The following is a 25,880-nucleotide window of genomic DNA, read 5'->3' as shown; positions in this document are numbered from 1 at the left end:
TGCCCTTTGCCTCCCAGCTTTCTTCTATTTCCCTTGATTTTCCTCCTTTCCCACTATCATGCTCAGTCCCCACCAGGGTTTCAGCACTTCCTCTTTGTTACATTCCCCTTGATCATGCCCTACCAGGCCTCCCACACCCACCTCACCACCAAGTTGGATCACTTTAACACTTTAAAGACATCTTGTGCAGCAGATTTGCCGAAGGCAACACATCTTTTGATTTCTTGACTGCTGCTTGCATGAACCCTGGTGGCACTGAGCAGTAAGCATTGGGCTGCTGTGAAGCCTTCTGTTCCAGCGCATCAGCTGTTCCATGGAAGAAAGATGGAACTCTCTGCCTCTGTAAGAACTGACAAAGCTGAATATAGGAACCCTTATATAGGATTGCTATTATGAGTCAGAATGATGGTAGTGGGGTTTGTTTTGCTATTTATGTTCTTGAGCATTGATTGTGGGTCCACATAACATGAAATCCTTGACAGCTCCCATATTTTCTCCATTAGGATGCTGTCTACTGGTCCACTTGTGAGCATTTGAGTTTTTTGTGCATTGAGGTTATAATCTGTACTGAAGGCTGTAGTCCTTGATCGTCACGTCTCAAGACCTGTTGACTTTCAGTAAGGAAGGTTGTTAATGAGTCGTCTTCTTATCTAGATGCCTCTTTCTTTTTCACATAGTCTAGTTTCTCAGATTATTAGCTCAGAATACAGATGGAATAAGTATAGTGAAAGCCCTAATGCACCTTCCTGATTTTAAACTATGAATTTAAACTATGAAATACCCCCTTGTACTATTCTGGGTCTATGGGCAGATTCTGTATGAGCACAATTAAGTGTTCTGAAAATCCATTTTTTTCAGTGTTAATCCACAGTTTGTTATATGATCCACAGAGTCTAATGCTTTTGCATAGTCACCAATATTGACAGATAAATATCTTTTGGTATTCTATATTTTAGCCAAGATTCAGAAATAATATGTCAGCAATAATATGCCTTCCATCTCCTCTTTTACATTCCGCTTCAGTTTCTGCTAGTTCCCTGTTAACTGCTCCCTTTGCTTTTTCATTACCCAGCAAAATTGTACTTGCATGTAATATTAGTGATATTGCTTGAATATTTTTTCCATTCTGTTAAGTCACCTTTCTTTGGAATGGACCTAATTGTGGTTCTGATCCATCTGGTCCACCAGGTAGCAGCCTTTCAAATTTCTTGACAGGCAAGTGTGTGCTTCCAATGCTTCATCAGTTTGTTGAAACATTTTAGTTGGTAGTCTGTCAGTTCCTGGAGACTTGTTTTTCATGATTTCCTTTTGTGTTGTTTGGATTTCTTTCTTCAATACCATTGGTTCTTGATCATATGCTCGGTCAATTCTTTTTAGTACAAGTACAGTAACTGTATTTCTTCCATCTTTGATGTTTTGTGTGTCCTTCAATATTTTGCCCACAGAATCCTATCATACTGCCACTCGAGGCTTAAAATTTTTTCTTAAACTTTTTCAACTTGAGATATGGTGAGTGTTTTTTCCCCCTTTTTTAACTTTCCGTCTTCAAGTATTTGCACATTGCATTATAATGCATTGTCTTCTGGAACCTCTATTCTTCTCTTTTACTTTTCATTTCTTCCATTGTGCTTTAGCTATTTTACCTTCAAGAGCAAATTGCAGAGCCTCTTCTGACATCTGTTTTGTTCTTTTCTTCCTTTCCTGTGTTTTAATGGCCTTTTGTTTTCTTCTGTGTGTTGCTCTTGGTGTCATCCCACAACTGGTCTGCTCTTCAGCCATCACTGTTTAAATGTGTCAAGTCTATTCTTGAGAGGGTCTTTATATTTAGACTGAATATACTCAAGGTCGTATTTTGGCTCTTGTGGGCTTGTTGTAATTTTCTTCAGCTTCAACTTGAACTTGTGCATTTGGTGGTCTGTTCTTCAGTTGGTTTCTGGGCTTACTTTTGATAATGATATTTAGCTTCTCCATCGTTTCATTCCACAGATAACGTCGATTTGGTTCCTGTGTGTGCCATCTGGGGAGGCCCATGTGTATAGTCAGTGTTTATGTTGTTGAAAAATGTATTTGTAAAGAATAAGTTGTTGGTCTTACAAAATCTATCATATCAAACCTTGTTTCTATCACCAAGGCCATATTTTTCAACTACTGTCCCTTCCTCTTTGTTTCTACTTTATGCATTTCAGTCACCAGTAACTATTAATCCATCTTTTATATTTGATCGATTTTAGACTGCAGAAGTTGGTGGAATATTTCAATTTTTTCATCACTGGCTTTAGTGATTAGTTAGTGTGTACATTTGAATAATAGTTGTATTCACTAGTTCTTTTTAAAAACATACGAGTAGTATACTATCACTGAAAACGTACTTCAAAATAGTTCATGAAATATGTTCTTTGAAAATGAATTTGGGGAGGGAGGAGGAAAAAATGAGCTAATACCAAGGGCTAAAGTAGAAAGAAAATGTTTTGAGAATGATGATGGCAACAAATATACAAATGTGTTTGGCACAACAGATTGATGTATGGATTGTGATGAGTTGCATGAGCCCCCAATAAAATGATTTAAATAAAAAGTTTGAGGAAAAGTTCCAATAACTTTTCATTCCACTTTTTCTTAGACTTTTTGAAATGCCTTGTGTGTGTGTATGTGTGTGTGTATGTGTGTGTGTATGTGTGTGTATGAATCTATATATTTATGTTTAAAGACGCCTTGTTGGTATAATGGCCTACTCATTGAGTTGCTACTCATAAGGTCAACAGTTCGAATACACTGATCAGTTAAGGGAAATAGATGAGGTTATATGCTCTGGAAAAGATTTAAAGTCGCAGAAACCTCAGGGAAGTTCTACTCCGTCCTGTAGATAGGGTCGCTATGAGTTGAAATCAACTTGATGGTAGTGAGTTGAGTTTATATGTGTATGTCTCCATGTATGACACACTGATTTTTTATTGTGGCAAAAGTGTATACTGTATAGCGAGATGTGTGCCATTACAGCATTTTGACATGTACATGATGGTGATATTAATCACTCATCATGTTCTGCAGTCATCACCACAATTTGTAAATTATTCAATCCCCTTTCACAAGCTACCCATAAGCAGTGAGTTCCCCATAAACCGTGAGTTTCCTGTTTACCGCTTTCCAGCTCCCTCCCACCCCGAGTAACCACTACTGAACTTTGATTTTTCTAGATAGTTCACTTGATCTTAGCCAAAAGGCTGAGAAGCGATATGTAGATATTTCTTGTAAGTAGGATCATATAGTATTTGTCTTTTTTGTGACTGGTGTATTTCAATTTATACTAAAGACACTGAAAAATTCAAAGATAGATATTTTTAATTGAAGGAATCTTTTCATTGTCAAATTCATGCTTGTTTGCACCATGAGACAAGTAAGTTATAGCTTGGAGAAACAAATATACAATTTTACTTTTCCTTTGAAATTGAGAGCTCACAAAATATTTTAGCTTAAATGAGTTATGGTTAGAATTTCAATAGTCTTAAGCTAATGTTGGGAATAAACGATTTTTATTGTAGCTTACAAACTTTCTTTTGTCTTTTCAGATGGATAATAAAACAGTGTTTAATGAGGAGTTCATTCATTACCTTAAATATGCTATGGTGGTCTATAAACGTGAACCAGCTGTGGAGAGGGTAATAGAATTTGCAGCAAAGTTTGCTACTTCATTTCACCAATCAGAGATGGAGGATGACAACGATGATGAAGATGATGGTGGCATTTTAAATGATTTGTTTACTTTTCTCCTGAAGGTATTAAGAAAACCAGCTCTTTGAGGGGAAGTATTATAGAAGATTTTATCATATTAAAAGGGGATGCAAAGGTGTATGTTTTAGAGAATGGAATAATTGGTTGTTGAGAAAATGTCTGTGATTGCAATATCTATCATTAGGAAAAAAGGTGGGCCTTTAAAATAGCTCCAGAATTAAATTTTAATGTCTGTCTCATGTGTAGTATTTTTATGTAACAAAATTTAAATAAGCAATAGAGTGTTTAGAATTTTATTTTTAACATACAGAAACGTACAGGCTTGCCATTCATCCCTCGGTCAGTTTACTGCAAAGGAGTCATGAGTTACACCGGGGTCTCTTAAATGTGTAGTAGACTTAGGAAAAAGCTTGAACTAGTGTGAGATTTCACAAAGTGTACCATGTGTTGTGACAAGCAATGTTTCTAAATGTTTTTGGAAAAACGCTGCCAACGTACTTGTTCCATGTTGGTTGCCACAGATCTTCAATTTGTAAAAAAACAAAAATGAAGAAAACCCAAACAAACTTCAGTTTCCAATAAGTGCAGTAAGGCAAATAGCAATAACGTAAGTATGGCCTTACAGTTAATCCTCCCTCAGTTGGTTTGTCATATACAGAGTGTAATAGAAACTTCCCCTCATTGGCTCAGCACATGCATGAGAGGACCAAGGAGCTCGCATAAAATTCCATCTCTGCTAGGTAGCTCTGAGACACTAGGTAAATTGCAAATAATCACCTAATCTTCAACCCTAAGGGAAAAGGTGACATTCTAGCTCTGTAAATATGACATTATGCAGCCTTTATTGTGAGAGGCTGAAGTTAACTATTTGAGGGAAGGAAACTTAAAAAAAATTGTGGAAACATGGAATTAAGATAGTGGAGTTTTCCTCCAGCTTTTTGAAACGCTCACATATGTACATGTACACATGCATTTACATGCACATGCACACGCACACATACACTGTGGGTTTCAGCTTTGAGAGAAAGGAAGAGAAGGCAAGAGCCCACCCCACCCCGCCCCGCCCCACCATCTCCGGCTCTCTCTGTAGAGAGAACTTCGCCTACTGCTGCCGGCCTCTGACCCTATGCAGGAAGGACCACTGCAGAGCCGTCGTGAAGCCATCTTGAGAGCCACTCAAGTCTGCATATTTGAACTGTAGCCACTTAACTGACCTCGTAACTAACTGTTAATCCTGATTCTCAGGTTCTAAATGATTGTTGTGGGGGTCTTACCTACATGACTCCTGCCGCCAACTGATGGCGCTTATGAATGGCAAGCCTGCACATTTCTTTCTGTTGAAGATAAAAGTCTGAAGTCTGTGATTCAAGAACAATATTTAGACATATGTGACACTCCAAGTTCATTTCAGACATTGTTTTTAAATGACTTCTTTAGAGTAGAAGGAAAACAAGAGTTCCTGGGAAAGGGTATCTTAGTTCTCCGCTGGGCTGGATCAGGAAGACCCCAGTGTGTGCTGAAACAAATCTATTCTCTCTGTTTAGGAGACTAGAAGTCTAAATTCAGAGCACCTGAATTTGGACTGGAATATGGAAGGTTCACTCTCTGTCAGCTAATGTGTCTTGGCACCTGTCTTACCCCATCTTTGTTGGCTCACTTGCTTGTTTAATCTCATAAAAGCGATTAATTCAAAACATACCATACACTAATCCTGCCTCATTAACATAGCAATAACAACCTATTCCCATAAAGAGTTATAACCACAGACTTGGAGGTATAGTTTTAGGATTTACAACATATGTTTTGACAGGCAACTTGTTCTATCAGAAGAAATATAATATGATTTTATAATTTAGCAAATGCTTCTCAATTTATTTATAGACTATAAAATGTGTAGTTAGTATATATGAGGTTCAAGATTTATGGTTTCAAGAAATGAAAGACATGTAAATTCTTGAGGGCTGAACATATCTCCTATCATGTAGGAATGGTATGGTATGTGACCATGAATACATCCTAGTCTGTGCTTCTGTTTCAGTCTCATGAAGCAAATAGCAATGCTGTCAGATTTCGCACGTGCCAGCTAATAAACAAGCTCTTGGGAAGCATGCCAGAAAATGCTCAGATTGATGATGATCTATTTGATAAAATTAATGAAGCCATGCTTGTTAGACTGAAAGATAAGATTCCAAATGTGAGAATACAGGCAGTCCTGGCTCTTTCCCGACTTCAGGATCCCAAAAATGAGGACTGTCCAGTGGTTAATGGTATGTGCAGCTTTCTAAATTCCTCCCCCCACCCCCGGATTTATTTAGATTTTGTTAAATGCTCAGTCTTTGAACGTTGTGTGTGTGTGTTATTGTTTAAAGCGAACCTGTTTGTTCCAAGAGTCCATTTCGGTTTCATTGTCCTCCTTTTGTCTTTAAGCCACTCAGACCACTGTTTCGGTTTGAGGGCCAAGGAGTCTGGAGGAGAACATTTTAAACTTTCACTATGAGCTGTATATATTGAAGAGTAATATAAGGAGCCCTAGTGGCACATATGGTTACGTGCTCTGCTGACAATGGAAAGATTAGGAGTTCAGATGCACGTGCCCAGCAGCGGCAGGAGAGAACCTGGGAACCTGTTTCTATAATGGTCACAGCCTCAAAGAGTAGGGGCAGCTCCCCTCTCTCACAGGGGTCACTGTGAGTGGAAATCAGCTCGGTGGCCCCTCACGAAAACATAGGTCATGTATTTATGTAGTTGAAAAACCACAAACCAATAGCCACGTTGCCACTGCCAGCTTCCAACTTTAGAATATTAAGAGGCCAGTTGCATTTTCCCCTCTTTTTCCTTAGAGGTAACTACAATTCTAAATGTTATGTTACTTATTCTCTGGTTTTATTTATAATTTTACCATTTGTGTGTATCTTAATATTCTGTACTGTCTGGAACCTTGGTGGTCTAGTGGTGTTGAACCCACCAGCTACTCCATGGAAAGTGAGGCAGCGTGCTTCTTTAAAGATTTATAGCCCCGAGCCCTAGAACCCAGGGAGCAGTTCTCTTCTGTCCTGTAGTGTCAGTAGGAGTCAGAATCAACTCATAAAATAGCAGTGAAGTGGGTTTTGTTGTATATACTATATAATCATAGTGTATGCATTTTTTATGTTACGTTATTTCTCAACATTCATGTTACAAGACTGTGGACAAATTCTGCTTTTAAGATGAGTTTTCTGAAGTTCTGGTAATACATTTGTTATTTACTGTACATATATGCATATGAATGTAACAGTATTCTTTTCTAATGTTGGTTGGCCCTCCAGTTGTTTCCAGTTCTTTTGCTCTTAAAAACACTATTGCTGCTGTGAGCTTCCTTGCACATGGTTCTGATACACATGCTTAAGAGTTTGGCAAGAGTATATATCTAGGAGTAGGCTTGCAGATGTCTATGTAGGCTCAGCTTTACATGAGGTGCAAGTACTCTACAAATGATTATACCATTTAATATTTATATTTATAATGAGTAGTCTTTTTTGATCTGTGAGCTCCTTTACTACTTGGTATTGCCCGGCTGGTGGTATGGTGTATGCCATTCTTTTCGTATGTTTTTGGTGTATGTCATATATTTTTTGTGTATGGCATATGCCAGTGTATGTCATTATTTTCATATGTATCTTTCCATATATATAACTAATTATATTTTTAATGCCTGTGTTTAGCTCATGTTTCTATTGAGTTGTTAACTGATATAGTGGAGTTCTTCATTCTGAAAAGGCTTTTGGTTATATGAATTGTCAATATTTTTCCCTTACTTTACAGAGCTTATATCACTTTTTTTGGGCATATCTTTTATTGAACAAAAATTATCAATGACAATATTATGAATTTACTTATGTTTATACTTTTAATTTATTAAAGTATCATTTCTGTTTGGGGATTTTGCTTTGGGGATCAAAGAGATTGTCATATTTTGTTCTCCCATAATATAGCCTAGGAATACTTCAGACTCTCTTTTATCATTTTATTATAGCTGTTATTTTACCTTTATAGTCCATCTTTATAACTTAGTAATTAATATTTTATGACAATAATACTGTGAAGTTAAATGTTTTAAAGAGTCAGCACCTACTTCATTGTCAAGACGGGGGAAATGTGAGAAGAGGTAGAGTACACTTTTAATACAGGGAATGGGTTTTGTTTCAAGGAGTAAAATCAAGAAGTTATTTCTTTTTAGGGCTTATTAAAACTCGAAGTAGTCTCTAACTCACTGCAATTGAGTCAATTCTGACTCACGGTGACCCACAGGCCAGGGTAGAACTGTCTCTGGGTTTCTGAGACCGCAGTTCTTTATTAGACAGCCTCATCTTTCTCCTGGATAGTGGCTGTTGGTTTCAAACTGCTGACCTTGCAGTTTAAATTAACTACCTGCTATGCTAAACTTTCTCTAACTCTTGAGATAGAGCAGAGACATACTTTTAATGGTGTTTTCAAGATTTTAGGGCATTTCTTCCTCACTTTATTCTCTAGGCCCTGTCCACTGACAAAGTTTCATCCTGTCCTTGGATTGAAAGTTAGGAGGGACAAATCTTCAACTGAAATTAAATGTGAGACTAAACAGTGATATCTTTGGAATATCAAACTCTGGGTTATTTTATAACTATAATTTTTTTCCTTTGTGTCCTAAAAATGTGTTGCCCTATTTTCAGCATATATTACATTGATTGAAAATGATTCCAATCCAGAAGTTAGGCGAGCAGTGTTATCATGCATTGCACCTTCAGCCAAGACTTTGCCCCAAATAGTTGGGCGCACCAGGGATGTGAAAGAGGCTGTCAGAAAACTGGCTTATCAGGTAAATAAGTTTAGTGTCTTCTGAAGGCATTTGAAAAATAATAATTTATGTTATTGTTGAAACTATACACAGCAGAACAAACACCAGGTCAACCATTTCTGCACGTACAATAGTGACGCTGATGAGATTCTTCAAGCTGTGCAGCCCCCCTGCCCTCCTCTCCCGAGTTGTTTCTCCTCAGTTAACATGAAGTCCGATCTATACTTTTGACTTAATTGTCAGCCCGATCCCACATGGATCGATCTTAAAAGAGCACCAGTGCCCAAGGCAAACCTATTTTACTAGTTAAACCAAACTTGTTGACTTCAAGAGGTATTTCTGGTTTAAGTTTAAAAGATATTTTAGGGCCACAGGGTGTCTCTATTCATCTTGGCTCCAGAAAGTCTGGATTCCATGAGAATATGAAATTCTTTACTGCAGTTCCCCCGTTTTGATTAGGTCTCATGGCAAAAGAAGCAGTTGCTCATGGAGGTGATCAGTCACACATTCCATTCCTTCCCCCTATACCTGACACCTCTGACAGGCATATTCTTTTTTAAAATGTTATTTATTTATTTATTTTTAAACATTGTTTTATTAGGGGCTCATACAACTCTTATCACAATCCATACATACATCAATGGTGTAAAGCACATTTGTACACTCATTGCCCTCATCAGTCTCAGAACATTTGCTCTCCACTTAAGCCCCCACCTCAGGTCCTCATTTTTTATTCCCTCCCTCCCCGCTCCCCCTCCCTCATGAGCCCTTGATAATTTATAAATTATTATTTTGTCATATCTTGCCAGACAGGCATATTCTTAAAAGACAAGAAGTCTATTTCTAAAGTGCTTTTGAAAAATATTTGGCCCCTTATAAGGATTTCTCCAAGTGAGATGCTTATGGAGAGATTCAGGTAGAATCGTTTATGTCAGATTGCCAGATATTAGTTTGTTTAGAGAGTAAACAGTTTTGTTAATAAATGAAGGAGATTATTACTAGTTATGAAATCCTCAAAATACATTATATTTAATGGATCTCCTTTTATTATTTCTTTAAGGTTTTAGCTGAGAAGGTTCATATGAAAGCTATGTCCATTGCTCAGAGAGTAATGCTTCTTCAACATGGTCTTAATGACAGATCAGGTAAGATATACATCTTTATATATGAAATCGTAGTAGATATTTAGGTCACATTTATGGTACATGAATTAAGAGCCCTAAGTTAGTTAGAATAAGCCTATCATTTTAATAAAGTGGAAACCCATTGTGGTGTGTTGTATAGGTGGGAGGGTAGTCATCATAAGCCAAAGTTAACTTCTATGAGGGGAAGATCAGATCTATCTCCACTCTTCCTCCTTTTTACCAATCATCACATTAACCATCCTCCCCACAGAATTGCTACTCCTCTGGTAGGGCTGAAAATTCATTGTAATGGCTACACAGAATTCACAGACCATACCCATGACTATGGAGTTTATGAGGGAAATACCATGAAAAACTCAGGAGACAGGGCTCAGTTTATCATTCAGGACAACTTGCAACCTCTCCTAGTCTTACCATGCCTGCAAGGAGGCAGCCTTGCTCTCAGCCTCTGCCCTGCTTGGGCAAATATTACAAAGCTCATTTGCTTCACTGATAACTGGAGACGCCTCAATCCTCCACTAAGCCTTCTGCCCAAAGGATCAGTTATCTCACTTTGTGGATTGGTGAGCCCCCTGCTGCTTTCCACCAGTCCTGTGCTGCTGCTGCTGCTGCTGCCATCTTGTATTGCTGTTGCCTCCACGGTTACAGCTCTCCAGTCTTATAGCTGTCCCTGGTCCAGCAGCTTCTCAGCATAATGACCCTGGGTCCAAAGGATGTGCTCTGCTCCTGGCTCTCGATGGTAGTAAGGACTTCTTTCAAATTGTGGGATTGGCTCTATTTAAGCCTAGTAGGATGAAAAAAAGGACCAATTCTTTCAGCAGGCACAGGCAATTTTTTTGCATGTTGTTGTTAGGTGTGCCAACATGGCCAGTAGACACGTGGGATTAATAAGGTTGCAGTTTAATTGAGGGGCAAAGAGATAAATGGCTTGGCGAGCCTCACCTTTCTGTCTCTTGCTCTGATGATCGGACCAGTGTGCGGCAGCCTTAGCTAGTTCTCTGCCTCAACTTGTGAGCAACACTACTTGTGGGACACCTGACCTGTGGACCATGTCGCTATAGTTTGAGGTTCCTTCAAGACCTGCTTTGCCACACTGCTGGTGTATATATCACTTGAGCTGGGGACTGTCGAACCCTGTCATCTGGCTGGCTGTTAATAATCTGCCCTGTTGTTTGCTGCCTGTGGCAGGACTGCCTGCATTGCCCTATAGAAGACTCAGTTGTCTGCTTCTTTGACTTGCACCCAACAGCCCTCGTGAGTTGAAAACTGCCAGTATATTAACTCTCTCACGGAAGTGAGTTGAACTGAGCCCTCTTACTGCTCTGTGGACTAATGAACGCTATCTTTCCTTGTGTTCTATATGTATGTGTGTGTGTGTGTATGTGTGTGTGTGTGTATATATATACATATATATAAAAAATATATCCATAGGTGTCCTGTCTAACACATGACATCAAGTCGGTTCCAACTCACAGCGACCCCATCTACAATAGAAGGAAACACTGCCCAGTCCCCTGCCATCCTCATAATTGTTATGTTTGAGCCCATTGTTGCGACCAGTGTCAATCCATCGTAGAGTGCCTTCCTCCTTCCCTGCCCCTCCGCTTTACGGAGCATGATGTCCTCACTTTTCAACACTTTACAGAGTCTTGTGCAGCTGAATTTACCCAATGCGATATATCCTTTGAGCTCTTGACTGCTGCTTCTATTTGCACAGTCCCAGTAGACATTTTATGGGTGTTACAAGGTCTTGGCAAGAAAGGCCATGTAAAAAGAGAATCCGATTGCCCGCCATTCAGAGTTCATGCTTTTCTATTTCCCTGTGTATGTCAGACTGGGAAACTAGCTTAAAGCACACTCTAGTCTGTGTCAGCAGTAGGACAGAACTTATTTTTTTTATAGCTGTCTGGGGAGACTTCAGAAAGTTTGTGGGAAAATTCCATTGTTGTTGTTTAACTCCATTTTTCCAGAATCTTTTTGAATCCCTCCTATATATCCTTTGTGTGTACCTTGATAGGAATGTTCTGTATATCAGAAATGGCAGTTAGATGTCAGGCTAGTGTAATTCCCACATGTTCTTCCCACCCAGCTTTCCCTGTTAATCTAGAGAATCAGTTTACTGGGATAATAAATAATGGTTTTTCAAAAATTTCAACTTGACAAGAATGCTAAAAAAGGTTTGTTTGAAAACATTGTTAAAAAAAACCCCAAAAATTAAAAAAGAAAGAAAATAAAAAAAGCTAAGAGTAGGGCTGGTCAGTGACACCTACTTATAAGAGTTACTGCCGCAAAGAGCAACCATGGATAGTAGATGAAGTCAGCGGCAACTGTCGGTATTCATGGGGTTGCCACTAGTTGAAATGGATGGTACAACAACTAACAGCAATATCATCTGGACCACCTCCTGGAGCCCACGGAACCCAGTGGGGAGAGGATGCAGAGACTTGGTAGTAGCCTGAGGTAATGGCTGCGCATTTGGCTCTGAACTTCACACTCTGTGACCTTTGCATTATCGTCTCGGTTGTTTTTTTACCCACTCATGTTTTGTTCTACCTCTCAATCTGTACCCATTTTTATCAGAACAATCGCTGAGTTAACATAGATCTGATCACAGTCCATTGCAGAAGGTGAAATGTAGGTGATGGGACCTCGAGGGAGACTGTTGACCTGTTTCAAATGCTTTCACAGCTGCTGTGAAACAAGCAACGCAGAAGCATCTTCTCCAAGGCTGGTTTCGTTTCTCTGAGGGAGATATTTTAATGTTGCTTCATCGGTTGGATGTGGAGAATTCTTCTGATGTCGCTGTCTCCGTTCTCAATGCAATATTTTCCACGACTCCTTTAAGTGAACTCGTGAGGATCTGTAGAAACAATGATGCCAGGTATGTCACAAGTTCAGTTTCGGAAATGGGATGCTACTGAAGAAGGTTTGCAGTTACATTGAGTCCACCCCCCCTCCCTATTTCAGTACATAAGCCTCTATGGGACCGGGTAGAACTGCCTTGGGACGAACTCTACAAGAGTACAAAGCCTAGTCTTTCCCTCATGGAACAGCTGGCGGTGTCTGTGGCTTTTCGGTTAGCAGCCCAGTGTGTAACCGCGAGGCCCCGGACTCCCGGGTCCCTTATGTAGACCCCTCTTTATATTCTTTACTCTGATGAGCACCTCTTTTTCTTCTACTTTTCTGGTATGAGAACTCATAACTTTATCACAGACTATCTCCCCATCACCATTTTGCTACTTTGATTTTTGCATTACTCTCTGATGGGAATATCTAATCCACGTTTCCATTATATGTATATTCATGTGAGTGACCTTGTGATTCCAAAGGATGGTAGTTTTGAATCAGGCCACTGGTGCTTATTTCTAACTGCTATTGAGACTTTCCTTCTTCCTTCGTCTCCTTTGCACATGAAGGCAGGTGATCCCTATGGAAGCGCTGACTCCCGAGATTGCCTTGTACTGGCGTGTCCTTTGCGAATATTTGAAATCAAAAGGAGATGAAGGTGAAGAGTTTTTAGAGCAGATTTTGCCAGAACCTGTGGTGTATGCAGAGTATTTACTGAGGTAAAATTTCTTCTACTGATTTAGACTGTACTGTGTTGCTGTGTGGATCATCCGCCAATCCCTTCCATCAACACCATGCTTGATTGGAAATAATTTAAACATTCACCTTTTGGACATGCAGGGGTAGGTTGGTCTGTACCCCGAGTCTTTCTGCAAAATACCCTGTGCTGATTAATATGTGGAAAGAGCAGAGTGAATATTTTGAGGGTTATTTTCTCAAAACTGTTCAGATATCATTATGAACATTTCTCCTCTGAATTAATAAATGAGGGTGGTTTTACTTTTTCACATTGTTAGCAAACTTTTATGTGATGGACTGTAAATATTGTTGGTCTTTGGACCGTGTAATCTCTGTCACAATGATTCCACTTTACCAAAGGCAATCTGTAAATAACTGAGCATGAGTGCTTTCCCATAAAGCTTTGATTGGTTTTAATGGATACTGACCTTTTAATTTCATGCAGTTCTCATATAGCATGAAATACCATCATCTGAGTTTTTTATTTTGATCACTTAAAAATAGAAATCACTCTTTGCTTGAGAGCGAGGTGGACACAGAAACAGAAAGATAAGCTGGATTGGGCACATGGGTCATCATTTTCTGACTGCTCTTCATATAATTGCAGTGTGGATCTCTGGATGCCTTATTAAAGAAGAATTATTACTACCTGGCTTAAAAATGTATTTTATGGAATTTAAAAAACACCTTAATGTTGTTACTATCATTTCTACTTAATTTCACTATAAAAATGATAAAATCTGAGTATATTTTTGTTTGAATTCAAATGCAAAACTATCTAGCATTAAAATGTGGAACTTCCCCTTTCATCTCTTATTTCCCTTGAATCTTTAGTGTCAAAATCTTCAGTCGCTAAACAATTTGGGTGTATATACTCAAACTTCTCTCATTGCATTTATCTATAAACTCCCCAAAAAACCCCAAATTCACTATCATCTAGTTGATCCTGACTCATAGTCCCTTTGGGTTTCCAAGTATGTAACACTTTGTGGGGGTAGAAAGCCTTTTTTTTTCTTCTTCCTTGAAGCAGCTCATGGGTCCGAACTGCTGACCTTGTGGCTAGTAGCCCAACACGTAGCCACTACATCACCAGGGCTTCCTGGCATCTATCTATACATATATTAAATGGATAAAGGACTTCTGAAAATATAATATGTACTTAAAATTATTGATAACAGATCACTATGTGTGCATATAAAATGTATCCCATTTTAACAACATAACTTTCTGTAGTATGGTGGTAATGTTAATATAGCCCCTTATTGGTGGACATTTAAGGTATTTTCAGTGTATTTCACTTTAGTACGTTGTATTAGTCTGGGTACTTTGGAGAAACAAATCCACAGCAACTCATGTATAAGAGAGAGTTTTATGTAAAGAAAATGTGCATCACGAAAACATCCAACCCAATGCTGCCCAAGCCCACAAGTCCAACATTAACCCATTAACCCAACACCAGTCCACAAAGTCCTCCACCTCACAAAACAGAGGCAACGATGCCGACTGCAGGAGGAAAGCTGAGTCAGTGAACGAACAAGCATCTCAGCATTGGCAGGGGTCTCCACACGGCTGCTCCAGCACCCAGGGCTGCATCGGGATAGGTCCATGTAGCTTCTCCTTGGGGATGTCTTGTAGGAAGTCAATCTTGCAAGCTGAAGCAGGGAACTGCTAAGGCAGCTGCACCCAGTGCAACCATCACAAAACAAGAGACCGGAGAACTAGAAAGGCGAGGCTCACCATCCAATTATCCCTCCGCCTTTCAATTAGCCCCACATGTGATTATCGGCCAGGCTGGCACAATTAACTAACTCATACGTTAATAAAGGTGCATTAAATTTCCTTGTACATTTTGAAGTGTATTTATGATATTGGGGAATATATTCCCAGAAGTGGAACTGCTGGGCTAAAGGATGGATAGATTCAGATAGGTGGACATTGGTGTGCAGTTCTGTGAATTTTTGCTTATCATGTCTTTTCTCAAGCTAGCTCCATATAGCATGAATTATTGATCCCAATATTTTTTGTATGAAATATAATAGGCCACTTTTGCTTATAATGGTCCCATATAGAAGTTAGGGAACAAAGTTATGAAAGCGTATGATTTTTTTTCATGCAAAATCCCGCATCCAGTTTCAAGAGGTCAAATGTGAGACGATTTGAAAATATTTCAGTTGATCTCATAATAAAATCATGAAATGTGAATCTAATTAGAGTATTGTTATGCTGTTTAGGCCATGTTGAAATGTTTCCTAAGGAATGAATTTTATGTAATTCTTGATAAGATGTCATTAATATCAAAGTGACAGATGCCTAGAGACAATAGGGAAAACAAGAGGTAATATTAAGTGTGTTAATGGCATAAAGTGGGAGCTCCCTGGAAGGACTGCTATATAGACGGAAGAAGTCTCAGTTTCTGAAAATCCACCTGTAGGGAACGTGGCTGCTCGGTTTCCATTGTCTGTGCCCCTTAAGCTACGAGCTAGGAAAGAAATCATTTTTGTCTTTGCACTTGTTTTCTGAATTTTTAGTTTTAGTGGTTGAAGTCTACATAAGTAGAATACTTTTTATATTCGGAGGAGTGTCACTAGACAGGAAGGGTTTACTCAGGTATAGAAACAATATTAAATTGGACTTTTCATCCTTCTTCCCCCAATAATATCTGGAATATGTTTTCAGACATTTTACATAGCAGGACAATCAGGGACTAAGAATTCAAACATAAACTAGTTTCTTGGTACCTGAGGTCTTAGCACAAAAAGGGATCAAAAACCCAACCCAGTGCCATCAAGTCATTTCCAATTCAGTGGCCCTATTTATGGGAGCAGAAAACCTCATCGTTCTCCCATCAAGCAACTGAAGGGTTTGAAGCCTTGACCATATGATTAGTAGGTCAATGCCTAACCCATGTTACCAGGAAGGCTCTTTTAAAAAGCTGGAAGACAGAGGTATTAGTTGAGGCCTTTCCAATAACAGTAAGTAAAAGGGAATCTTTGAATTGTAAAAAGCTACCTTGCGTATAAATTTGTGGGTAAGAGCATATTTTTTAAAAGGCTTTTAAAAAAATTAATCATTTTATTGGGGGGCTCTTACAAATCTTATAACAATGCATCATTCAATAACAATATTAAGCACACTTATACAAAAGTTGCCACCAACATTTCCAGAACAATTTCTTTCTACTTGAACCCCTGCCCCAACCACTGGTTCCCTGGTTTTCTCCTCAGGACTGTTCGTCCTGCCTATCTTATGTAGCCAGACATAGGGAAAGCATTTCTTGAGTGATTTCCTAATCTTAATGATTGCCTTTTAAAGAATAAAATAAGCTAATTTTATGATAATGACAATTGGTGGCAGATTTTAATTCATATTTATGGGGTGTAGGATTTTTTGTTTGCTAATTAAATGACTACTTTTATAATTCACTTCAAAAAATATCCCCAATTATTTATACATTATACCAATGCTGACGTGAGGAAGTGGGAGAGAGTCAATGGTGAGTTTAGATGAAGGTAAGATTAGTCTGTCAGAAAATAATAACTACTGATCTGTTGATTTTTAGAATAATTATTAGCCCTGGAGCTTTTTTGTAGTACCACTAACCACTCTGAAAGAAATCCTGGCAGTGCTGTGGGTTGAGTATTGGGCTGCCATCGGCTGGTGGTGCAAACCGACCCTCAGAGAAAGATGAGGCTGTCTGCTACCATATAGAATTCCGTTCTTGGAAACGGTTCACTAGGAGTCAGAATTGGGTTGATGGCCATGGGTTTGCTTTCTTTGATAACCACTCTGCAAGATAAAGATGTGCTGTCTGCTTCCATAGCAATTACTCCGTCCTATGAATTGGAATCAACCCCATGGTAGTGAGTTTTAGAGCCTGGGTTAAGATTGGAGTTTAGATACCTTGAAGTTCCTAGTGTCATGACCAGAGAGCTGTAGGAGTTTTTGTTAACTATTGGCTATCCTTTTATAATATACTGGTCAGTTTACTCATGCTACATTATTCTGCAGTTCATATATCTTGATTATTTGTTGGTAATTTTTTAAGTGGTATATTATCACAAGGATTATTTTTCATTTTATTTATAACTAAAAGATACCTTATTGTCTAAACTTAACCCTTTATTATTTTTTTTAAGTTGCCTTTTTGTTCCATGCACAAGGGAGATATCCCTGGTAACTCTGGAATATAGTAACCTAGATGAGGTTACTCACTGCACTCATGAATCACTTGCATAAGGACTAGTATTGTTACTCTGATTTTAAACAGAACATTGGGATGATCAGACATGTTGAAGCAAGACAAGATCTTGATGACTAAGTTAATTTTTAGAGCTTTGTAATAGGGGTTATGCTAGTGACAGTGAAATATACTTAGTTACCAATGTGAACACTAAAAATGTGTACCTTTTGAGATTTTCCTACAGAATCTTTTATGAAAGTATATTTTAAAAATACATGGGATTCTAGTTTGTTTGTGTACAAAAGCCCATCATACCCACAAACACCCTATTTGGATAGAACAGACTTTTTCTTACCTAATCTAATGGAAATCAGTTCCTGTTTGCTAGTTTCAACAGATGCTTCATTTTATTAATTTTGCTTCCTCTAGTTATATACAGAGCATTCCAGTTGTTAACGATGAACAGAGAGGTGATATTGCCTATATTGGAAGTTTGATGACAAAAGAGTTCATAGGTCAACAGTTGATTCTAATTATTAAGTCTCTGGATACCAATGAGGAAGGTGGAAGGTAGGTCTAAATGTTAACATTTGGTCTGATTTATTCTTTTGATTTTCTATACTAAACTGTAATCCTATTGGAACTTCAAAAACTGGTAGAAAATAGAATTAAAAGGTAATGGGAATTTTCCATGAAATTTTTGGTCACCTCAGATTTATAAATATTTTTAACATAGCTTTGAAAGTAATATAAAAAGTTTTCTCTTTCCTTTTATGCACATGTGTGTAGGCTTTTCCTTTAGGTGTTAAAAATTTTTGTTTGTATTTATTAATCCATAGAGGGCTAGTAATCCTATTGAAAAAGTCAGATTCACTTCTGTTTTTTCATTTCAACATTGATTTTTTTAAATTGATTTTTTATTTATAGAAATTATTTTTCTAAGAACATGAACACTTGACCTAAAGTGAAACTACCTAAAATGATAAACATGCATAGAAGAACTGAGATATGCAATTAAGTTTGCAGAGTGGGTAAAATATTCGAGAGTAAATGTGCTTCCGCTTGCATCATGGTATTCAGTTACATGCCTTCTTTTTGACTGCAGAAAACGACTGCTGGCTATCATGCAAGAGATTCTAACCTTACCCACAACCCCAATTTCCCTCGTTTCTTTGCTTGTGGAGAGGCTCCTCTACATCATTACAGATGATAATAAGAGGACTCAAGTGGTAAGCCATCTCCCCCACTCTTGTTAGATAAGAGGCCAGTGATATAAGGACTGTCTTACATTCTGTTGACAAGTTTTTGCTTTCTTTCTTTTCACTTGGCATTTCATTTTCTTTCTCCAACAAGTTGATAAACTTCTTAGGAACAAATCATATATTCTGTATATTACAAAGGGGTTTCATAAAGCTTGTGGAAAATTTGAGTTAAAAGATAATGGAATTTCCTTATGAATATTTTGAAGCCCCTTCATAGGTATACTTTTAAAATATCTCCTTCCTTCTCTTCTTAACATGGCCTGTTATTGTAGTGGATCAATTTGAAACGGAGCTGTTTTGGGAAGAGGTGGCAAGACAGATGCTGTTTTGCCCAGGAGACACTGCGCATTAGAGCGAGTGCTGACTCAACTCCCACATACCTGCGTCTTTATTCCTCCTGACATTCTGGCTTTTTGCTTGCCTGTGAAATACAAGTAATGATGAAAACTCTGTCTTTGTGCCATGTGTGAAAGACCCAGAAGTGAAAAGGATCTTTTATAGTACTAAGTGCTATTGTCTCTGGCGCACCTGCACTATGGAGTTTCTAGAGCTGGTAATCAGAAACTTTCTGGATAAGGGAAAGGTTTGCCTGGTCCTTCTGTCTAGGTAGACACTATTCAGAAATCCCTTCAGCCCTCTTGACCTGCAGCTTGCTCAGCCCCTGCCAGTGTACCTCCGGCTAGGAAGCTGACTTTTCCCGAGTTGGCTGAGTCTAGGCTGCCAACGGCTCTGAAAAGAGTGTCTTGCCTTCTGCTATTGTAAGAATAGAAAATGTGAAAAAGACTTCTGATGTCTGTGTTTAACTCACCTGGAGCTTAACAAGGGAAATGGAAGATTTTAGGCAGAGGATTTGGGCTTATAATGTCTAATCTCAGGCACCATAATCATGTGTTCTGTTCTTTAAACATAATTTTTGACATCTGGGAACTGGTTAACTTATCATTCAGAGAGTTTTTAGGCAGACGTATTGTCTAGTTTTTCTTGCCCTCCCTCTAGAGCAGGAGTCAGAAGTATTTTAGAGAGAACGTGTGTTTCCATTTGTATATTTTGCTCTATTTATCGCTATTGTGAGTCTCCATAGAATTGTGACCCCATGTGTGTATTAGTAAACAGAACTAGTGTGTAGGTTTTCTTGGCTGTAGTCTGACAGAAGCAGTTCGACGTGCTTGTTTTTGCAGAGCTACTGGTAGGTTCAGCTCTGAGGTTTGCAGCAGACTATAAACCCCTATGCCACCCCCTCTTCTTATTTGTCAGTGTGTCAGAGGATCACTTGAGGTTTTGTTGTTGTTTACTGTAGCAGTTTGAGATCACTTGCTGATACCGAGCATGAATTGGAAGCATGTACTCTGAATTAAACATCTCTCATTACTACCAGGTTACAGAAATTATCTCAGAGATTCGGGCACCCATTATTTCTGTTGCTGTTAATGAGGACTTAGCTGATGCAAGAAAGAAAGAACTCCAGGTAAATTTCTTCTAAATTAAATAAATGTTTGAGTGTAAGGTAGTTATTTCCTCTTGCTATGCAGTTTAGAAATTGTTTGCATAAAGTCTAATTACTGACTAAACTATAAATATCTGAAATGTTACCACTTCATCTGAAAGATGCGCCTCTTTGTTTCAGGAAGATGACAATTTTAGCTGTCCATGCCAGCCTCTATTTTGAGGTGTTAATAAATAATAAGTAATATTTTTTAGATTGTTACAGATGTTCATATTAATGTGTTTTTGCTTGTTGATTAAACACAATTTCTCTCTTTAGATGGCAAAAATAAAAGTTCAACTTATTGAGACAAAAGAAGCTTTGGAGAATTGCATTGCTGCCCAGGATTTTAATAAGGCATCAATACTAAAAGAAGAACTAAAAGCTCTAGAAGATGCCAAAATCAGCCTATTGAAAGAGACAGAACAACCTGAAATTAAAGAAGTCCACATAGAGAAGGTTTGTCTTTCCACACCCAAGCCGCTTACCTCTACCTGGTTTACTTTCTTCCTGCAGAAAGCTGCAAGAATTGGTTCCAGTGGAGGGCTCTAGGTCACTCTGAGTTAGAATGAAAGGGATTTTTTTCCCTTGCTGATTCTTTGCTGCTTGGCCTTGGTTTAATTCTTTTAGCAAGGAATTTGCTGTTGTGCTAGTCTCTGACATTAGAACCCTTTCTTCGGGACTCGCCTACCAGTGGTCTGGGTTCAGAGTGGCATGGAGGCAATGCAGCCATGCTTCCCTCAGCTGTGGAAGACCCACGGCCTTTGTGCGCGAGGGAAAGAGCTGCCATGGCAACCATTTCCTCACGTGGGTTTGTTAAAGCGTAATGACTTAGGTTTTTAGGAAAAATGGAGTCATTGTACTATCGTTAATAGAATTGACTAAATTTACTACATGCTTAGCAGCATTTCTTTTTTAACTTAGCTTTGTTTGAAAACTAATTTCTTCAATAAACTCTTTCCTCTTAAGCCTTTAAACGTAAGAGAATAATAATGAGTATGATAATATTAACTTTAATCTCAGAGACTCAGTAAGACATTAAAAACATAGTGAAGAAAAGAGCCTCATTTCTGGTTGCACTTCTGGTTTGGGAAGTACTAATTGTTCTCATAAAGGAAATGCTGGGCAGGGAAGAGTATTGTATAATTGCCCCTCAGTATCTGAGAGGGATCAGTTCCAGGATACCCCTGGATACCAAAATCTTAGGATGCTCAGGTTCTTTATATAAAATGGCAAATTATTTACATGTAACCTACGCACATCCTCCTATATACTTTAAGTCATGTATAGATTACGTCTAGTACCCAATCCAGTACAAGGGACCCTGGTGGTATAGTGGCTGCCTATTGGGCTGTGGTCCTCATGGCTGGCAGTACCACCAGCAGCTCTTCAGGAGAAAGACGGGGCTTTCTCCTGTGAACAGTGACAGTCACAGAAACCCAGAAGGGGTTGTTATGAGTCAGCACTGACTCGGTGGCTGTGAGCTTGAGAATCCAATGCATAGAAATACAATTCTGTGCCCCCTCTTCGACTCTGAGGGGCTGCGGTGACCATTTAATTGCCTCTCCTCTCCTAGTCCCGATGTTTTTGATCAGTGGCTACTTGAACCGTGGATGTAGAGTTTGATGAGAGTTTCCTAGGCTATGTCCCTGAGCAACTTTTCACCCCACCCCAACACACCACCTTTCAATGAATGTGCCTGAATTTGATTTTCATCAATAGTAGTTTTTTTCTTTTGCTTGTAAAAGTCTATGGTTTGTTATAAGCACTTAAATTTGGGGACTTGCTTTTATCCAAGTAAAAAACATGAAGTACATTTCAATGTTTAAAATTCTATAAGCTCTAGGTCTATATCACGGAAATGTGAGCAAAGGTGGCCTGTCTAGCATGATCACTGCCACCTCTTTAACTTGACTGCTGTGGCCATTGTCGTGTCTACTTGCCCTGTTCGGGGCTATGACTGATTGTAGCTTAATTTTACCAAACCTAAAAACCTGCTGCCCCTGAGACCCTCTCTGTAGGGTTTCAAAGACTGTCAGTCCTTATGAGAGCAGACAGCTACTTCATCTTTCTCCTGTAGGACAGCTGTACCCTCGGCACACGTAACATAGTAAATATTATGGTCAGTATAAGGGTTCCATAGAAAGATTGGATAATGTTGGTTTCTCCAGAAGAAGTGATGTTTGAACTTGACAGTTGAATATAAATCATAACAAAAGCATATCCTTACAGAGTACTTTTTATGTGCTAGTAAAGGCTTTCAGCTCTTCACAAGTGTCAATTCATTTGGTTTCTCATGATAAGCTTAAGAGGCTGGGAAGGTTATTGTCTTCTTTAGAGGGACAGGCACCTTTCCCAAGGAAAGCCACATAGATGGTAGAGCAAGACTACATTTCTGCTTTTAACACACTCTGCTGTCTGTCTCTCTTTTCTGAATTATTAGCTTTCAGGGCAAAATGAATTGCACTTGTCAAGGTCCAGAAGTTAAAGAGTGCATGTTATGCTAAAAGCGTCAGATCCACATGACCAGAGAATTAATTGGAAGATTGGAGGGTGTTGGTAAGAGATGAAATATGAAGAAAAATTAAGTGTCAGGTCCTATAATACTTTCTTGAGTCAGAGCTGACTTGATGGTAACTAACAACATTAACAAGGGATTTTTAAGGAACATGTACCTTATCCAAATGGTATGCACAACCATTAAAGGCTTTTGAGTGCTGGAATGAAAGTCTTAGAAAGATCTCTATGGTTGGGGACATGGATTAGGACTGTTAAAGTCCAGGATCGGAACTAAGTGGGGGGCTGTACAGCAATAGTTTTAGATGATGGTGGCCTGAGTAAGCGCATGATGATGGATATAGAAAGTCTGGATGAATTCGAAGGATAATTAGGGATTTGAAACAGATGAGAAAGAGTTAAGAATGTATTTCCTAGGCCTTTTGATTTGAATAATCAAGTTTTAAAAAATTGCCATTGAGTCCCTAGCAGTGAGATTTTCTGAGAAGTCATAGGAGGGGGAACGGGATTTGGATAAAATGAGTCCAAGTCCCTCTCAGAAGTGGGCATTTAGAGTGTCTGTGGAGCCTTGGTGGCACAGTGGGTTACGCATTCGGCTGAGAACCTCTATCCGGGTCAACAGTGGAGCCCACCAGCCGCTCCGAGGGAGAAAGATGAGCCTCTCTGCTCTCGTACAGTCACAGCCTCAGAAACCCTCAGGGGGGTTGTTATGAGTTAGAATCGACTCACTGGCAGTGGGGTGGGTATAGTATGCACATCCAAAGACTCCCTAGTGGCGCTCTAGGCTAGGTGTTGAATACTAACTGCAAAGTGGGTGGTTCAAACCCACCAGTGACTCTGCGGAAGAAAGATTAGACTGTCTGCTCTAATAAAGATCTGCAGCCTTGGAAACTCTGTATTGGGGTAGCTACGAGTTGGAATTGACTTAATGGTGGTGCATTTTGTTTGTTCTGTTTTATGAAACTTCCAAGAATTGTCTCGTAGCGAGTTGTATATATAAATCTGAAAATCAGAACAAAACTGAGCTAGCTCATTGGTAAATGATGTGGTATAAGTGGGTAAGATCGCTCAGGGGGAGTGTATGTAGCTCAGGGGTTGGTGATGTAGAGTGAGAATATGCCTTACACTCTGAGGAAATGCATTTAAAGGGTGCGTAGAAGAAATGGAACAAAAGAAAGCTAGAATGGCGCAATTAGAATGAAAAGAGGAAAAACAGGAGAGTGTGGGATCATTGGAGCCAGAGGAAAAATGGTTGAAGAAAAACAAAGAGAGGGCCGGGCCCTTCAGTATCCACTAAGTGTTGGATACTGAAAGGAGACAAGTAAAACTGACAGATAAGCTGGTCATTTTACAAGGTCTTAACCCAGCTTGGTGAGAGCAATTTTGCAAAAGCAAACGGGCAGTAGATGCTATAGATTTGTAGCATAGGAAAGCGGAAGTGGGAAGTACTAGTGGACCATTTGAGTGTAAGTGATGGTGGAGGGAAACGGAGTTGCAGGTGTTGATGTGGATTTGGTTTGCAATATGACAGATGAATGAATGCTTTGGGGAAAGATCCGCTAGTGAGAGAAGTAGATCATTCAAGAAAAGGAAGTATGAAGGGATCTGAATCTCAAGTAGAGATGGAGGGAATAATGGCAAAGAGGAGAAGGAATATGCTAGAATTTGCTCATGAGGTTTTAGCTTTATTGGCAAGACATTGAGGGTGTGCTGGTCAAATGGCTTAGGCTTTTCTGTAAACCAGCAAGTGGGGTCACCTGCTAAGAGTGCAGAGAAGCCATGGTACAGTTGAGATTTTGAAACAGGTTGTGGGCTCTGCATCCATTTCAGGCCTGGCGGGCCGTTGAAGTCATCTGATGTTGGTGTTTGGTTCTGTAGCACCTGACCACATTAGAAATCTCCCAGGTCAGCTGTGCTGATGTTCCCATACAGAAGCTCTCTGTATCAGTGCTACTTGAATTTGTGACTTCCTCGTATTAAAACTTCTTAATCAGATCAAACACATTTCATTTAAGCATATCTGAATCGTAGGAGAGAGGAGAGCTGGGTTACATTCTCATAGAGATCCTAGATATATGTATAAGATGATATTATTATTTTTATTCTGGTTAATGAATTTATACATTTCTTCAATGATTACGTAGTCCAGTATTTTTCGCTAAGTTATAGAAAGCTGACCTTTAGCTAAGAAGAATCTAGATCCTGAAACTTAAAGATATGATTTTGCCATTAATTGGGATTTTGAGATAATTTGTGATTTTGTTGTTAAATATAGTCATTTTATCATTTTACTTTTAACTCTATTGATGATGTCCCATTTTCTTGCAGAAATTGTGGAGATGCTTTTCCTAATGGTGACTGTTGTCTTTCTTTTTAGAATGACTCTGAAACGCTGCAGAAATGTCTTATTTTGTGTTACGAACTGTTGAAGCAGTTGTCCATTTCAACAGGGATCAGTGCAACCATGAACGGGATCATCGAGTCTTTGGTGCGTTGGTAGCCTCTGAGGCATTGCTCTCATCCACCCCGCCTCCTTTTATAACTAATACCACTCCTTTGACGTTCAGAGGATGGGAAATGCAAATAGTGAAAAAGAATAATACAGTGGTAGCTTTGCATTGTGAGGATTAAATGAGTACATATAAAAGACTTAGTACACAGTGAATATTCAATAACTACAAAGTTATAAGGATTCTTCTAAAGGATCTTAAACGACTTTATTCTGAGAGAGGATGCAAGGGATGAGTATCTTCACTCTTTGAATTGTAAAAGGGAAGTCCAGAAATAAATCAGCAGTGCTAAAGTTCTGAAATCTTGCTCTGTGCATGAAAAGACTACAAGGAAGTTTCGATGTGAGTCCTGTGACAGGAATTTGTTGATGGCTTCATCTAAATTGCTTTTTATTACAGGGTGCTCTGAGTCAGCACTGGCTCGATGGCAGTGGGTTCTGTGGGGGTGGATGGCAACCCTGTGGTACTGACCGAAGTTGGCAGCCACTAGAGCTCTGCTGTCCGGTAGAAATATTATCCAATTCACATGGAACTTCCCATTTTTTAATGGCCACATTCAACAGAGTAAAAGAGATTGGTGAAATTAGTACTTAAAATATTTCTTATTTGTTAACCCAAAATGTCTAGTAAAACTATCCTTTTGCCATCTACACGGT

The 25,880-nt window shown here is 39.0% G+C and overlaps 1 protein-coding gene across 1 annotated transcript in view; it reads left to right on the top strand.

The window, feature by feature from the left end:
• The first annotated feature begins 3,385 nt into the window (after window positions 1–3,385).
• Window positions 3,386–25,880, top strand: part of NCAPG (non-SMC condensin I complex subunit G) — a 41,396-nt gene continuing 18,901 nt past the window's right edge. The window contains exons 1-12 of the mRNA XM_004707849.2: window positions 3,386–3,394; window positions 3,567–3,773; window positions 5,768–5,996; window positions 8,418–8,563; window positions 9,603–9,687; window positions 12,376–12,568; window positions 13,104–13,253; window positions 17,882–18,022; window positions 18,558–18,681; window positions 20,090–20,179; window positions 20,477–20,656; window positions 25,092–25,202. Of these exons, the coding sequence (XP_004707906.2) occupies window positions 3,386–3,394; window positions 3,567–3,773; window positions 5,768–5,996; window positions 8,418–8,563; window positions 9,603–9,687; window positions 12,376–12,568; window positions 13,104–13,253; window positions 17,882–18,022; window positions 18,558–18,681; window positions 20,090–20,179; window positions 20,477–20,656; window positions 25,092–25,202 (1,665 nt within the window). The remainder of the gene's footprint in view (window positions 3,395–3,566; window positions 3,774–5,767; window positions 5,997–8,417; window positions 8,564–9,602; window positions 9,688–12,375; window positions 12,569–13,103; window positions 13,254–17,881; window positions 18,023–18,557; window positions 18,682–20,089; window positions 20,180–20,476; window positions 20,657–25,091; window positions 25,203–25,880) is intronic.

The sequence above is a fragment of the Echinops telfairi genome, unplaced genomic scaffold, assembly GCF_000313985.2.
Source record: "Echinops telfairi isolate 266 unplaced genomic scaffold, ASM31398v2 ScPeMD7_7468;HRSCAF=8506_1, whole genome shotgun sequence".
NCBI classification, from domain to species: domain Eukaryota; kingdom Metazoa; phylum Chordata; class Mammalia; order Afrosoricida; family Tenrecidae; genus Echinops; species Echinops telfairi.
The sequence above is the reverse complement of the archived record's forward strand: the minus strand, read 5'-3'. Positions and strand labels throughout refer to the sequence as shown.